The sequence below is a fragment of the Capricornis sumatraensis genome, chromosome 22 (assembly GCF_032405125.1).
Source record: "Capricornis sumatraensis isolate serow.1 chromosome 22, serow.2, whole genome shotgun sequence".
In the NCBI taxonomy this organism is placed as follows: Eukaryota; Metazoa; Chordata; class Mammalia; order Artiodactyla; family Bovidae; genus Capricornis; species Capricornis sumatraensis.
The window spans coordinates 20,725,009-20,740,306 of NC_091090.1; the positions used below are offsets into that span (position 1 = coordinate 20,725,009).

A 15,298-nucleotide genomic window follows, 5' to 3' on the forward strand; every position below is an offset into this window, starting at 1 on the left:
CGGCAGATTTTTGCTGGGGTACATGCTTAGGAATATCCAGAGGGGTCCCTGAAGTCTGAGCACGCCTTGCGTATGTCAGCTTCCTTCCTCATGACCTTGTCACGGGCGGGATTCCTCACACTGGCTTCCGGCAAAGGGGGATGTCCTCCAGGGAGTGAACCTGATCTCCAGGGAGCCTCCTCTCTAGCTCCTAGTTTTACATAAAACTGCCTCTTCTGACTGATGGATTTTTTTGGTGAGGGATGGACTTCCCATCTCAAGTCTCCCCTCTGGTCCAGAAGAGCTGATGCTGAGTTTAGTTAGGCTCATGGGCTGTGGTTCACGGAGAAGGAGAGTAAAAGCAGAGTGCGCTTGACTCCTAGCCAGAGCGAGTCCTTGGTCACTGCCGCCCAAGGCTGGATCCAATGGCTTGCTGGCGCCAGCTCACACTGGCCTGTGAGAGCTGGCAGTGGGCAGCTCCCAACTCCACGATCAGTGACTTCATGTTGGTAGCTTGAAACCAGTGCAGTGGAAGTATTTACACCCAGGAAACCAGCAACCATCTATAAAACAGGATTTCTTTTTTTCCAGAGAGCCAGTAGTTAAATATTTACCAGCAGACGACTGAGTGATTCCAGCTGGTTTCACTTCTAGGAATCATGTCTTATTGCAGGTAGAATGGTGAATTCAGTGGTGCATACTTCTAGGGCACAGGAGACAAGGGGGCTGGTGTGGGATGAAGAGACAGGGTGCTGGGGACCCAGACAAGCAGCCAGTGCACTGGCCAGATCTCCCTGGACACCCTTCTCTGAAAAGAAGATGGCAAGCCAGAGAAAAAGGATGAGAGGGTGTCCTAAATATCACCAAACAGCGAAGGATCCAGGTTTTCTATGTATTATATTTGAAGTAGGCTGTCTTTCAGATTAGAGGCTTTCCTCGAATGTCTAGTGATCCTTGGCTGGAAGCAGGCCATTTGGCATCTGTATCAAGCCTCTCCTTCCTGGTTGCCATTGTTCATGGAGCAAGTGTGGAAAGGAGCTGCGCAGGGGTCTCACTTTTCATATGCAGACTTTGCCATAACTTCCTGGTTTCCAGAGCAGCCCTTCTCTCTCCTTTCGAGCTATCTCTCAAGGCTAGAGCTTGTCCAGTTCAAGTCTCAGAATAACCTTCCCCCAGGGCCAGGAGGAGAGAGATGACACCTTAAGATGTCCATTCTGCTGCCTTGAGGAAGGCCTCTGGGGAACTAGTTGCTCCTGACACAAACTTCCCACCAGTATCCCTACTTCTTTCCCACCTGTCCTGCACCCCAGCCCCCTCGACACCTTCTGTGCCCACCTCCTGAGCTTCCAGAGTCCTGTGGTGAGAATTTAAAATTGTATTTATTTTTAATGTATTTATTTGGCTGCACCAGGTCTCAGCTGCTGCACTAGGGATATTTAGTGGCAGCATGTGAACTCTTAGTCGTGGCACGTGGGATCCAGTTCCCTGACCAAGGATCGAACCCAGCTTGCCTGCATGGGGAGCATGGAGTCTTAGCTAGTGGACCACCAGGGAAGCACACCCTTCTGCTCTCTGAGCACACTCAGGTTTCAACTTTCCGCACTCTGGTAAGGCACCACTCGTCCAACGGTTTCTCTCGTCCAAAATTTGTATTAGAACCTGTCATCTGCTGTCTTCTTCTTCTTGGCCTCTTTGGATCTGCAGCTTTTGGAAATGAATTGCCATTCCAGTGTGCTTTTCAAAAGAGGCAGAGATAAACGCGTTTTTCAGTCTACGCACAACCCGAAGCTGTACCTCCCTACAGTCATCCCACAGACACTGGGTGAACACCTAGCGCATGCTGGGCCCTTGGGCTACAAAGATGAACAAGAATCACCTCTGAGCCCCTAGACCCTACAACCTCGAGGAGTGGGGGCGGGGCCCGTATCTGCACGCGCTCAACTGACGCCTCCTCCTCGCTCCTGGAGAAGGTCGCCCCCTAGAGGTTCACCTTGGTAAAGCGGCCTCCACTGATACTTCCAGGACACCTTGACAGAAGCCAGTCAAGGTGCCAGGTTGGTCTGGGCGGGACACTCTCTGGAGGCCCAGAACCTACGCTCAGGGCTCTGTTGTGTTTCTGTGGAGGTGGCCAGTGGGCAGACGGGCACGTTGGAGCGAGTCAGTCGGGACTGGGATTGCCACCCCTCCCATCCCTTCCAGGCATGGCTTCTATCTCTACACCCCTGCCCACCATGTTCCCTCTCCTTGGCATCATTCAGCCCCGTGGGTGCTCTCTGGTGTGGCATCTGTCCCAGGAAGGAGTCCTGCAGACAGCAGCCTGGGGAGGCCACAGTCCTCTCTCACGTGGCCACAGCATGAGCTGTCCACTGAGACCCTCTGTACTCCTCTCACGTGTTCATGTCTTCCTCCTCCCATGGTCCGTCTCTTCCTCCTCCCACGTATTCATCTCTTCATGGATGCCTCGCTATGGAGCCCCGTCTCCCTGACCTGGCATCTGTGTCTCTGGGGGAGGGATGGGGAGGACTGCTGGAGCCCCTGAAGAGGGAGAGGCTGGGCTCTGGGGCTGGGGAGCTGTGGATTCCATTCACACCTCGGGCTGGAGTGAGGGATAGGGCCCCACAGCCAGCTGGAGCAAGCTCCCTGTGGGGGGTTGCTCAGGCAGAGGGGCCACAGGGAAGGCGCTGGACTCAGGAGCTTATAGATCCTCTAGGTTCAGCCAACCTTTCCCCCAGAGACTTATTTTTTTCCCCAGCAGTGTGGCTTGTGGGAATCTTAGTTTTCTGACCAGGGGAAAGGTTGGCGTGCTGCAGTCCATGGGGTCACAAAGAGTCGGATAGGACTGAGAGACTGAACTGAACTGACCAGGGATTGAACCCTGGGCCCTTGGCAGTGAAAGTGTGGAGTCCTAACCACTGGACTGCCAGGATGTTCCCTTCCCAGTGATTTGATGACTTAGGCTAAAAGCAAGAATTTAACATGAAAAAACTTTGGTACATCACCACTTAAAAATTCTGTGAACCTGAGAATGTGATTTTTCTGCCCCCCATTCCTCCTGTCTCACATGGAAATAATAACATCCATCCCACAGGACTGTCTTGAGCCTGTTCATCGAGCTTAGCCTGGTATTTAGGATAAAGCGTCTGCCTGCAATGCAGGAGACCCGGGTTCGATCCCTGGGTTGGGAAGATCCCCTGGAGAAGGAAATGGCAAACCGTTCCAGTATTCTTGCCTGGAGAATTCCATGGACAGAGGAGTCCGGCGGGCTACAGTCCACGGGATCGCAAAGGGTCGGACACGACTGAGTGACTTCACACTCCCTACACTCACAGTCTACGTTAGCTCTCTTGAATCTTTTCTTATCATTCATTCATTCAATAATGTTTTATTGAACCCCTTCCAGTCAAGTGTTACTCTCAAAAAGATAATTGAGGGGGAAGGGGGTAATGAAGGAACTATTCACAGATAAGTGGGCATGGTTAAGGGACTGATGATATGCCCAGAGGGTGGCAACAGAGGGAAGCCCTTCTTACCCCTAAGCCTGAGGAGTAGAGGGATGAGGCTTTGTCATAGGAGCCTGGAGGGAGTTCTAGCAGGAGCTGTAGATGAAGGTCAAAGAAAACAACCAGGACCCAAACTGTGGTCCAGCAGGGACAGAGGGGAACAGATTCCCAGCCTTGGTCTCTTTTCATCCTCCAATCTCCTAGCTGCTGCTGCTAAGTCACTTCAGTCGTGTCCGACTCTGTGCGACCCCATAGACAGCAGCCCACCAGGCTCCCCTGCCCCTGGGATTCTCCAGGCAAGAACACTGGAGTGGGTTGCCATTTCCTTCTCCAATGCATGAAAGTGAAAAGTGAAAGTGAAGTCGCTCAGTTGTGTCCGACCCTCAGCGACCCCATGGACTGCAGCCTTCCAGGCTCCTCTGTCCATGGGATTTTCCAGGCAAGAGTACTGGGGTGGGCGCCATTGCCTTCTCCGAATCTCCTAGCAGTGCTTCTCAAAGGATGAAGCTAGCTTGAAGTCAGAGGGTCAGGGAGCCCAGGTGATCCAGTCCACAGGTTTCAGCCTCCTGGGGCTCAGAGCAGACCAAGAAAGGTAGAGGAGTGAGGCAGGGGCCAACAGCATAACCAGCACATGACCAAGTGGGATCCATGTGAGCACAAAAGCCACCTCCTCTGTCAAGCCTTCTGAATCTCTGCAGAATTCACCTTCCCCGCCTCAGCACCATGGTACTGGGTACTGCAGTGTTGTGAAAAAAATGAGGAAGACAGAGGTCTCTACTGGGGAGCTTGCTAGATTCCTGAGGACAGGCTGGTAATAACCAGCTGCTTATAATTCCAGAAAGAAATGAGTGTTCTGTCTATGTTATTGTAAAAGTGTGACTATCATAGACTTTAAGGTGAGCTGTACTGATTTCCACCTGTTGTTCCTGCCTTTGTGCAGTCTCCTCCCTCTGAGTGTGGGTGAGACCTGTGACTTGCTTCTACGCCACAGACTATGGCAAAGGTGATGGGTGTCACTTCCTTGATGAGGTTCCACTATATGAGATTCCATTTTAGCAGATTACAGAGAGGATCTCCTCGCTGACTTGATAAAATAAGCAGCCATGTTGAGGAGTCTATGTAACAAAGAATCATGGGCAGCTTCTAGAAACTTTGGGCAACTTCTCGGACCTGAGAGTATCCTCCAGACAATGTCTAGCAGAGAGCTGTGGCTTCAGTCCCACAGTCGCAGGAAACGAGTTCTACCAAAGACCTGGATGAGGTAGAAGTGGATGCTTCAACAGTCAAGCCTTCAGATAAAAACATAGCCCAGATGGTACCTTGATTCCAGCCTTGTGAAATCCTGGGCAGAGGACCCCGCTGAGCCATGCCTAGACTCCTGGTCCACAGAAGCTGTGAGATAACAAATGTGCATGGTTTGAAGCTGACGACTTGGTGGGTAATTTGTTATGCAATGTAGAAAACTAATAGAACACATGAGCAAGATGTCAGAGTGCTGAGGCGGGGAAGGTGAATTCTGCAGAGATTCGGAAGGCTTGACAGAGGAGGTGGCTTTTGTGCTCACACGTGAAGAGTGAGGAGGATGTAAGCAGAGATGGAAAGATGAGCTGTCACCTCCTCCTTGACCTCTTCATTTCAAACCCTGGGCCTGAGAGGACTCTGCAAGGACATGAATCCTAGCCTGGGTCCCAAGCAAAATAAAGGGAGGAGCCCTCTCTGCCCTCTCACCCCCAGAAAAAACCATGCTCCGGAGAACTTGATCAAAGCAGGCAGATCCCAGTGTCCCCCTCCCCTGCAATGCACCTGAAGTCGATCATTTTAGGTGAAAGAGAAGTAAAACAGTCCCATTTGATTCCTTTTTCAAAAATGGTTATCTTCTGTTTATGTGAGCAACATATGTACATTATGAACTGTTATTTTAAAATTTTTTATTTATTTAAAAAAATAAATAAGCCTGCTGGCTGTGCAGCATGACTTGCAGGATCTTAGTTCCCCGACCAGGAATTGAACCTTGGCCCTAGGCAATGAAAACACCGAGTTCTAACCATTGAACTGCTGGGGCATTCCCATGAACCATTTCTTGAGACGCAGATTTTTTTTAAAAAAACAAAGATTGAAAAATCACTGGTGATCTCAGAGATGACCCTGTTAACATTTTGGTGGTTTCCTTCTCATTGTAGGTATCATGTTCACAAGTGACAAGGACAAGAGTATTGGCATCACTCTGGTCTCAGTCTTTCTCTCTCGCTGGTCTTCTAAAGGGGCATTCTTAACTCAGGTCCTTTGGATGAACTTTCTCAGGATAACAGGCAAAAAGAGCTAGAGAGCTGGAAAGGAGACCATCTTGTGGATAATGGAAAGGAAGAAAACTGCTCCCTGGGGGAAAACCAGATCTGAGAAGGCAGACAGACCTGGTCCAGAGCACAGCACATAGCCCCCCACCCCATCCCATCCTCAGTTATATCTGGCAGATGTCTGTAGATCAGGGCCAGAGAAACAGCCCCCAGAGGTTCCTCTGTTCTCAGGGAGCTTTGTCTCATTCCATCTGAAGCATCTTGGTCAAGGAGGGAAATCTCTCCCTAGGTGCTTCCGGTGGTTCCTCTGTTCCCTGAGCTGTTGGAAGGGGGTGTCCCCCTGAGAGAGGGCTTCTAGGACTGAGCAATATTCAGGGGCACAGACCCCATCACTCCAGGCTCCTCCCTCCACCCAGCCAGTGCTCACAGCCCGTGGATACACAGGACGGGGCCCTGATGGCTGGAAGACTGTGACTGCCCTTCTTTGTTGAGCTGGGCCATATCCCTGAGCTGACCTCTCCAGGCCCAGTTCCTTCTGTCTGGTTCTTAGGAAGGGATCTTAGGATGACAGCCTGACTCTTCCCACAAAACTGTATAAGAACTACCATCTTCCTGGTGCCTCCATCCTCAAATTGCCTCTGAGGGTTCTAGTTTGCTTTTTAAAAATATATAAATATATGTTTTTGATGTGGACCATTTTAAAAGTCTTCATTGCATTTGTTACAGTATCACTTCTGTTTGATGTTTTGATTTTTTGGCCGTGAGGCATGTGGGATCTTAGCTCCCTAAGCAGGAATCAAACCCAGGGATCTAACCTGCACCCCCTTTATTGGAAGGCGAAGTCTTAACCACTGGCCTGTCAGGGAAGCCTCCTCTAGTCTACTTTTAATTTAAATGAAGAGAGGGTGGCCCATGTAGCAGATGAGAGAAGCAAACAGGGAAGGGACAGGACAGAGCTAGGGCTTAAGTGCACTTGAATGTTGGCTGGGGACTTCTCTGGGGGTCCAGTGGCTAAGAGTCCACGCTTCCCACATGCCACGACCAAGAGTTTGCATGACACAACTAAAGATCCTGCGTGCTGCAACTAAGACCTGGCAGCGCAGCCAAATAAATTAATTTTTAAAAATTATATATATAATAGTCTATGGCCAGAGAGTATCCCACCCGAGATCAGAGGAAGGTGTTGCTGCATAGATGGGCTTCTATTCTCAGCCAGGGACGCTTCCAGGACCAGCAGGTAGCAGCACACTCACGCACCTGTGTGCCTGCACTCACACACACACATACACACACACACATGCCCCAGGCCACTAGGCACACTCTCAGTGTCCCCTCCCCCATGCCCCTTGAGTGGTGATGGTGTCAGGTTTAGAGTGAGATGGAGGGCTGAAGTCAAGCCTCCCATGATGGGAAAGATGCAGCTTCCAGGAACATAAGCGTGGTCAAAACAGGACCAGTGTGTGTGTGTGTGCGTGCGTGCGTGCGTGCGTGCGTGCGTGTGTGTGTGTGTGTGTGAGGCTATGTGTATTTGTGCAGTTTTATGTAAAAGGGGTTTCCCTCTGACTTCTCTGGTCTCATCTGGGGAGCCCATAAACTCAGCATCACCCAGGCCCTCTCATATATCAACTATCCGTGGTGTGATTGGAACCCCTCTGTCATGATGGCCAAGTGCAGTGCACAGCCTGGGTAACTGTACACAGCAGTCCTCTCAAGGGCCCTCAGCTGGCCCAGCTCTGGAAGAGAGACCAGATCTTTCTCATAGGTACCTCAATTCCGTGTCCGAGGACAGGAACCAGAAATACCGAGCACCCATTCAACCCAGGAGAAGGGAGTGGAGGTGGCAGGATCAGAACAGCTGTTGGCTGGCCACCCACTTTGTCCCCATAAGAAGGGATCAGGAGATTGCAAATTGGGTAAGAAAATCCTCTCACCTCCAGCTCAAGACTGTAATCCTGGGCCTCTGGTCCCCTAAGCTTTGTTCTATTTTCGCTCCTCTTCTCAGAGTGAGCAGGTCTCCATTGGCTGCAAGGATTTAGTGGGGACTTTTAACACGTGTTCTCCAGCAGCCCTTGGATCTGGTGTAGCCTTGCACAGCCCCCGTGACCTCCTCTCTTCTGCTTACCTCCTCTAGTCATTTCCCTGCGCTTTGGGATTCGTCAGGCTCTTCCTCGCTCAGATCTGGGGAACTCAGGCTTGTGAGCGAGGAGGGCCCAGTGTTAGGAAGCCCAGCCGCGCTGGTGTGGGGACCAGCGGTGAAAAGAACCGGTCTCCCTTGGGCATCAGCCTCCCACAGGCCTGAGCGATGGGGAACATTATGGACGGTAAGTCGGTGGAGGAGCTGAGCAGCACTGAGTGCCACCAGTGGTACAAGAAGTTCATGACAGAGTGCCCCTCCGGCCAGCTCACCCTCTACGAGTTCCGCCAGTTCTTCGGCCTCAAGAATCTGAGCCCGTGGGCCAGCCAGTACGTGGAGCAGATGTTTGAGACCTTTGACTTCAACAAAGTGAGCTGGGCTCTGGGTGGGGAGCGCTGCAGGGATGCCCCGGGGCTAGTGTGGGGGTGGGAGGGGCAAGTGTGAGGACGGCTGGAGGAATGACTGTTTATCTGGGAGACTGAGAGTCTACATCAGTGACTCCAGTTTTCTAACGTCCATTGAGCACCTACTGTGCATCAGGCACTGGAGGTTTAGAAATCAACTAACCCTCATCCCCAGGGAAGAGAGAGAGAGAGAGACCCTGGTCAGTGCACTCGGAGGCTAAATGTTGGTTTCCTCTGCCTCTTCCCCATGCGCAATTTACCCCAGAACACGCGTGAACACTTAAAAGACGGTCGGCAAGCACCTACTAAGTGCTTGGTGCTGCACCTGATACCTCTGCCCAGGCCCTCAGATGCCCCCAGGATGCAGAAGGCAGAGGGGCGGAGGGCAGAGAGCAGGGTGATGAGCTTCAGGCTGGCTTCAGGCCTGCTAGTCTGGGGTGGGCAGGTCCATGTTGTTTGGGTCACCCATCCCATGATGATCTGTGGACCCTAGAACTGGGACAATCAGGGTTGCCTGGTCACCGGGGAACCCAGGCCACGCCAGCTCCCAAGTCCCCAGTGACCTCCGTTCATCCTAAGAGGACCTGAAGGTCTGTGCAGTGGTCAAATTATCGATGTCTCCCCAAGGGATCACCTGAACGCACCAGATGAGGGCTTCCTGAGAAGACAGAGGGGGCACTGTAAGTTTGCGTCCCTAGTTTTCATCAGCTGGGAGGCCTTGGAGCCCATTTCTTCCCTGCTCTGCCTCAGCTTATTCACCGTCAACTGTCATGGACATCAGGAGCATTAGTTAAGATGTTTCTTGGTATTTCAGAGCAAACCTTCCATTTATTTGGAGCAGTTCAGTCAAGACGTAGTGGTAGAAGAACGTGAATCCACACGTCTATCTCCTCCGACCCGCTGGCCCCCACCTCGGCTGCTGCCTCCTCCAAGGTGAGGACAGGAAGCTGCCAAGTGTCCACTGCATGCTGGGGAGACATTGCCCAGAGCTTTTCTGGCTCCCCTAGCTGCCCAGAGGGTCCCAACATCACTGTAGGTGGGGCTTCTAGGGAAAGCTGAGGCGCAGAGGCTATTTAAAAACTCACTGATGTTTAGGATCAAGGGACCAAAGCAGCTTATGGGCTTTGAGTCCAAGCCTCAAGGGCAGCATTGTGGTGCCTGAGGGATTTCCTAAAAGGGGTGCAGGGTCAGAGTACTGGAGCCCAAGGTACAGAGACCAAGAAGGGATGGCATCCTCATGCTAGACCCCTGAAATACTCCAGAAGAAATGATCTAGAGTCCATGGTTGAGCCTCAACTCATTATACCCAAATGCACTGAAAGAGCTCAGCTTCTTGCCTGTTAAGGAAAGGATCTCAGATCTAGGATGACACTTATGGCACCGGGGCGGGGCAACCCCTCCACCCTGTATTTGGCTGAGTCATTCAAATGCTAGCTCTTCAATTTCTGTCACATGTAGGCACCACTGCTGACTCAGACAGTAGAACTCGCCTGCAGTGCTGGAGACCCGGCTTCTATCCGTGGGTCAGAAAGATCCCCTGGAGAAGGGAATGGCAACCCACTCCAGTATTTCTGCCTGGAGAATTCTATGGACAGAGGAGCCAGGCAGGCTACAGTCCAAGGGGTCACAAACAGCCGGACACAACTGAGCAACTAATACTTTCACTTTTTTTTAAAGCGCCACTTGTATTGTCCCAAACCGGACCTCTTTGATTCTACTCACACCCCCGCCTTAGGGCCTGAGTTCTGCCAGGCACTCTTCCTCCAGAATTCTGCTTAGCTCACACCTTCCCCAGCTACAAGGCTCTGGTCAAATGTCTCCTTTCCACTGATACTGCCCTGATGTCCTGGTTTCAGCCCTGTTTAACTGGGACTAGTCCCCACCTTGGAGAAGGCAATGGCACCCCACTCCAGTGTTCTTGCCTGGAAAATCCCATGGATGGGGGAGCCTGGTAGGCTGCAGTCCATGGGGTCGTGAACAGTCGAACACGACTGAGCGACTTCACTTTCACTTTTCACTTTCAAGCATTGGAGAAGGAAATGGCAACCCACTCCAGTGTTCTTGCCTGGAGAATCCCCGGGACGGGGGGAGCCTGGTGGGCTGCCGTCTATGGGGTCACACAGAGTCGGACACAACTGAAGTGACTTAGCAGCAGCAGTAGCAGTCCCCACCTGGGCATTTCCTCAACCTTCCCTTTTCCCCTACAGCATGTCTCATCTTTGTATTAGAAGATGATATTGAATAACATTTAGCTGCTATGATTATGGTCAGTCTCCCTGATGGAATGTGAGCTCCACAGAGGCAGGGATTTCTGTCTTTCTTTTTCATTGCTGTATCCTTTGCACCTAGAACAGTGCCTAGAACACAGTAGGAGATCAGTCAGTATTTTTACTTGAGTGAATGACTATATGAGGAATTATTAGTTTTATGGACTACTTATATATAATATATATTAATTAACATTCATACTTGCTAAACTGAAGAGCATCTCTGTAACATTTGAAGTGTCTTGTACACTGAAGGCAGAAATCACACTTTGGACACTCCTTCCACCCACTGTCACCAGCAAAAGGCAGTGGGGCAGGTAGGCTACAAGATGAGACCCAGGACCAGGAAGTTTTGATACAGAAGACTGGAAGTTTTGGGTAGTGCAAACAATAGCCCTTGGGCTTATTTTTGTCAATGAAGTTTTGTTAAAACACACCACATGCATTCTTTTACAGATCATCAAAACTGAAATACGTGCTATGTGGCCCTTTGTAGAAAAAGTTTGCCAGCCCTTGAACTAGAAGAGAGTTGTATCCTAGGGTACTGTACCAGATGGTCAGGGTTTGGGGGTATGGCCATGAGTAGGGAACGTGACCAGGGCAACCTCATATGCTTTGCTTACTTCAGAGTTTTGCCTGAGCTTGATTGTGCCTGGCAATCACACAGGTGCACACAAATCAATGTAAATCTCCCAGCCCTGCATCTGAGCGCTGGGTGGCAATTAGGAGACTCAGTTTATTAATATTTATTTATTTGTTTATTGGCTGCGCCACAAGGCTTGCGGGATCTTAGTTCCCCGACTAGGGATTGAACCCATGCTCTCCTGGCAATGAAAGTGCTGAGTCCTAGCCATGAGACAACCAGGGAATTCTCAAGGAGACTCAGTTTCTAGGCAAGGCTTTGTCATTCACTAGCGTGTGGCCTAACCTTTCTCACCTTCAGCTTTTAATCTGAAAATAGACATAGAAATACCCAGAGGTGGTTGTGAGATTAAATGAGTAAAGTGAGTGAAACACACATCACCTGAAGCACACAAATCAAGTTAGTATTGTTGTAGTCATATTACCGATCTAACCCAGACCACAATCCTGAAAAGCACATGCTGTCCTTTCGTCTCAGAACTGAGACCCTGAGGCTATCTGACTTGTCCAAGGCCACACCTCTCCCAAGAAATGGTTTAGGTCTTTCTGGAACAAACACACATGCCTTTCCATTGCCCGATTCTGGCCATTTTTTTATTACAAAAAATTATAAGATTAAGAAAAATTTTAATTACCAAGAAATGACAGCTCATTGTAAAAAGTTTCCAACAATATAGAAGGATAAAAAACGAAAAGCAAAGTGTCCTTACCCTCTGTCCCCTTGCTTGGGGGAAATCTCCACAGTGGTAAGAAAGCAAACCTCTTGCTTCTCTGAGCATGGCTGCAGCGGGGCCTGGCTCCACCGTGACAAAGAGCCTGAGAGGAGGGTTGATCAAGGGGTGATTGAGGGACTTCCCTGGTGGTCCAGTGGTTAAGATTCCGCACTTCCACTGCAGCGGGCATGGGTTCCATCCCTGGTTGGGGAACTAAGATCCTGAATGCCCCATGGCACAGCCATGTGTAGGAAAGCCCTTGAACATGGGCAAACACCCTGAAAATATTCACTATGATTTTGACTTCCATCGTGGAGCTCAGAGTGGGTGAGGCCTCACCTAAGGCCAGCACATGATCTGGAACTCTTGGAGGCCTTCTTGTCCCATCTCTGCCACGTCCCTAATAACAGTACCCCAGCCTCTGCTCGCACACTTTCAGGGACAGGGAGCTCATTACTGCATGAAGCTGTCCCTTCCACTGTGGGCAATTCTGTCTGTTAAAGAGTTCTTCATATGGATCCCAAACCTGCCACTCAGTAACTTCCTGGTTCCAGAGTGAGGGCTGTGAGTAAGCCGAGCAATAGAGGCTGGACTCAGGTTCACAGGCTCTGAGTCCAATGCCCCTTTCCTTTCAGCACTCATCCTCTCTGCAAGACACAGGCTTCCCTTTTCCAGCTTCGCTTGACTTGGGCAGAAGGTGGGCAGAGGCAGGCCTGTGTTTCCTGCTTCCCTGACCCTATTTGTAGGGCTGGCAAGGCCAGGTGGAGAGTCAGCTGCTGAACATATGGGGGGTCCTGGGGAAATATCCTGCAGGAATGTCTTGTACCACCTTCCCCCATGGCCAATCCCTCCAAGACTTAGTGAGGGCACGACCTCCCCCCAGAAGCCTTTCTGCTGCTTTTGCCTGGTCGCTGTCCTGTTCTATGATTCCATAATGTCCCGTCCAGATGTGCTGTCCCTGGACATATGTCATGATGGCACCATGATTTCCTTATAGTGATGGTAACAATACTGTGTGTGTGAGTCGTTCAGTCGTGTCCGACTCTTTGTGACCGCATGGGGTATAGCCCGTCAGGCTCCTCGGTTCATGTGATTTTCCAGGCAAGAATACTGGAGTGGGTTCCTTCTCCAGGGGATCTTCCTGATCCAGGGATCAAACCTGGGTCTCCTGCCTTGCAGGCAGACTCTTTGCCGTTTGAGCTACCAGGGAAGCCTTGGTAATAATAATAATAATAATAGCTGACATTTACTGAGTGCTTACTATGTGCCAGGCAGTGTTGAGTGCCTTACATACCTGCATTTATTTAAGTCCACATCAATTCCATGGAGGTGGGAGCTATTATAACTACTACTGATCAAGGGTCAGAGTCATGTTGAATCCTTCCTACCAGATCCTATATATTTGAGAAGGTGGGGTCAGGATTCCAGCCCGTGTCCTCAACGCTGCGCTCCCATCAGGACGGGCTTTATCTTACTGAGTTCTGAATCCTCAGTCTATCACAGCACCTAGTCGGTGCTCATTAAGCTTCCAAGAATAAAGGGAAGAAGGAGAAAGGAGCTCGATGCCTCCAAATCTACCTCTATCCCTTATCCAGGCGCGTTAGAGCGCCTCCAAATTACGCCCCTATTCCTAGGGGGTTCGTGTCTCAACTACACACATCTTGCAACCACACCCACCAAACTGGAAGGGCTGAAGTTTGAGGATCACAGCGATGGCTGGAACCAAAGTACCTGTGAAGTGATAGCAATAAGCCATTTACACTCCAGTGGGCGGTTGGTTTATCCGAGACGCTCAGCATCTCCTGGGCCCCTGGGGACTCCGGGGGCGGGGCCGGGGCCGGGGGCGGGGCGTCGGTCAGGGCCTGGGCTCAGGGTCTTCTGGTTCCCCCAGCGGCTCCGGGCCGGGGGCGGGGCCGGGGGCGGGGCCTAGACAGAGGGGCTCAGGCGGCCACCCCCCCAACCCCCCGCCCAGGACGGCTACATTGATTTCATGGAGTACGTGGCGGCGCTGAGCCTGGTCCTCAAGGGGAAGGTGGAACAGAAGCTGCGCTGGTACTTCAAGCTCTACGACGTGGACGGCAACGGATGCATCGACCGCGACGAGCTGCTCACCATCATCCGGGTAATTCCAGGTGCCGAGGGCCGGGCAGGGGCGGGGCCGAGCTGAGAGCCGGGGCTGGGTCTTCAGCCGGCTGGGTCGGTAAGCGGGCTCGGAAGGGGACGGGATTGAGACTTAAGGTCCCCTCGGCGGCTCGGGCCTTCACCAGCTGCGTGACCTGGGCCAGGTTCCCCTGGGCCTCAGTTTCCTCTTCTGCACCAAGAGCTGTAGAAGCGCATCCCCTACTCCGTCTGAGGCCCCGGGCCACCTTGACCTCTACTCCCCTGGCTCCCGTCGGGGGCTTGACGAGCTCTCCCTGCCCCATCCACCGCTGAGACGAGTTAGGACAGGTCCTCTCACTTCTTCCCTTCCAGGCCATCCGAGCCATTAACCCCTGCAGCGACTCGACCATGACCGCCGAGGAGTTCACCGATACAGTGTTCTCCAAGATTGACGTCAATGGGGATGGTGAGGCCGAGCTGGGGCTCCCCGGGAAGGGGTCACTGGGGCTGTCACCAGTCTCAGAAAGGGAGAGGGCAGGAGGGGAGAGGGAGGCTCCAAGGGGCCGCTGCTGGCTACCTCCTCTGCCTGCCTCCGCCCTGGCCACAGAGCTGGCTTTTGGGGAAGTCTGCACCAGACTTTGGTCTCTGGCTCCTTGGCCGGCTCTGTTCACAGCCACTTCCTCCAGCCTTGGTTCTGTCCCCCTTACAAGAGTGCAGCTCTGGGCCCCGGTCTGCAGACGTGAACGCCTCCTGCCCATGATGCCCTTTCTTTCCACCCCAGGGGAGCTCTCCCTAGAGGAGTTCATGGAGGGCGTCCAGAAGGACCAGATGCTCCTGGACACGCTGACCCGAAGCCTGGACCTTACCCGCATTGTGCGCAGGCTCCAGAATGGAGAGCAGGATGAGGAGGGGGCTAGCGGCAGGGAAGCGGAGGCCGTGGAGGCCGACGGCTGAGCTCACTGCCTGCTCTTTCTGTACTGGGGAGGGTGTGTATGGTGGTGCCTGGTGTTTTACTGTTGTTTTAATACTAGATAGAGTTTAATACTAGATAGAGTCTACTGAACTCAAAGGCTCAGCTCACTTCTTAGGGGTCCATGGTGGCAGCACAAGGGCAGTGGTCCAGAGCGGGGGACCTTTCCGGAACTCTGTGTGTGATTCAGCTGGTGGTGACTCTCCTTGCTGGGGGCAGCCTTCAGCATCCGTCAGGCTCCTCCTCCCTACTCCCTCCTGCACCTCCCCCAGCTTTTACCAGCTCTCCCACTGAG

At 51.9% G+C, this 15,298-nt stretch overlaps 1 protein-coding gene across 1 annotated transcript; it reads left to right on the forward strand.

The window, feature by feature from the left end:
* The first annotated feature begins 8,075 nt into the window (after window positions 1-8,075).
* GUCA1A (guanylate cyclase activator 1A) lies at window positions 8,076-14,987 on the forward strand. The gene is made up of 4 exons (XM_068960965.1): window positions 8,076-8,276; window positions 13,906-14,055; window positions 14,406-14,499; window positions 14,815-14,987. The coding sequence occupies exons 1-4, from the start codon at window positions 8,076-8,078 to the stop codon at window positions 14,985-14,987; spliced, it is 618 nt and encodes a 205-aa protein (XP_068817066.1).
* The last annotated feature ends 311 nt before the right edge of the window (window positions 14,988-15,298 follow it).